Source organism: Sphaeroforma arctica, assembly GCF_001186125.1.
Source record: "Sphaeroforma arctica JP610 unplaced genomic scaffold supercont1.2769, whole genome shotgun sequence".
In the NCBI taxonomy this organism is placed as follows: Eukaryota; class Ichthyosporea; order Ichthyophonida; genus Sphaeroforma; species Sphaeroforma arctica.
This window is the reverse complement of record NW_014037789.1, coordinates 4,216-4,984: the sequence shown is the minus strand read 5'-3', so window position 1 is coordinate 4,984 and position 769 is coordinate 4,216. Positions and strand designations below refer to the sequence as shown.

Genomic DNA, 769 nt, shown 5'->3' with positions numbered 1-769 from the left:
CAACAACACAGGTATCAATATATGCCATTATATACTTATACATCAGCGCACTTCTACCTCTGCATAGGCTATTTGAAGATTAAGTGATGTGCGTGTGCAGCAATAACATACATTGCGATGTACATGTAAATGCGATTTTGAGCATGTGTACATTCGTCCATTTATATCGTACTATACCTGCATGGAACATAGGAGTGTAGCACAAATCTGCGTTGTAATTCCGACTGAGTTTCCTCCACGCCAACTCTGAGTGATTCACCATCGGTGCCACAATCATCTTTGCAGAATTCAGTACATTGCGATAGAAGTCATACCCCTTCAGTTTAGTGAGAATCTCACCTCCTGAATTTCTCACAACATTTGTGTCGGTTCCATCAAATTTTGGTACTGCGGTCTGGTGTAGCTCTTCAACGCCTTGAACCACAGTACCGTTTTCTGATTTTGTGTTTACTTCGGTCATTATTGTTTGTGTGTGCAGAAGGCTAATTCGAGAGATGCCTGCTAACGATAAGCTAGGAAATACTACAGCACCTGAAGAAGAATATAATATTCTATTCCAAGACTGCCGAAACATATGATCACTGGGGGTTTACCTTTCGGTACCTATGAGCACCCTGCAAAAGCTTAAACTGTGTGCAAACAAGCGTCAGTGAGATATCACAGGAGCATCAGCTTGCGAGAGGTCGCGGCCGTTTCAATTATAATAAATAAATGACATCTTCCTGCGATAACACAGAAGTTTACTATCTATTTATAGAACACGTGGAAA

At 41.1% G+C, this 769-nt stretch overlaps 1 protein-coding gene across 1 annotated transcript; it reads right to left on the bottom strand.

The window, feature by feature from the left end:
- Positions 1 to 177: 177 nt before the first annotated feature.
- Positions 178 to 460, bottom strand: SARC_12971 (hypothetical protein; the record flags this gene model as incomplete). The annotated part of the gene is made up of 1 exon (XM_014292911.1): positions 178 to 460. A coding segment is annotated over one exon (283 nt), but the record flags the coding sequence as incomplete, so codon positions are not given.
- Between the last annotated feature and the right edge of the window lie 309 nt (positions 461 to 769).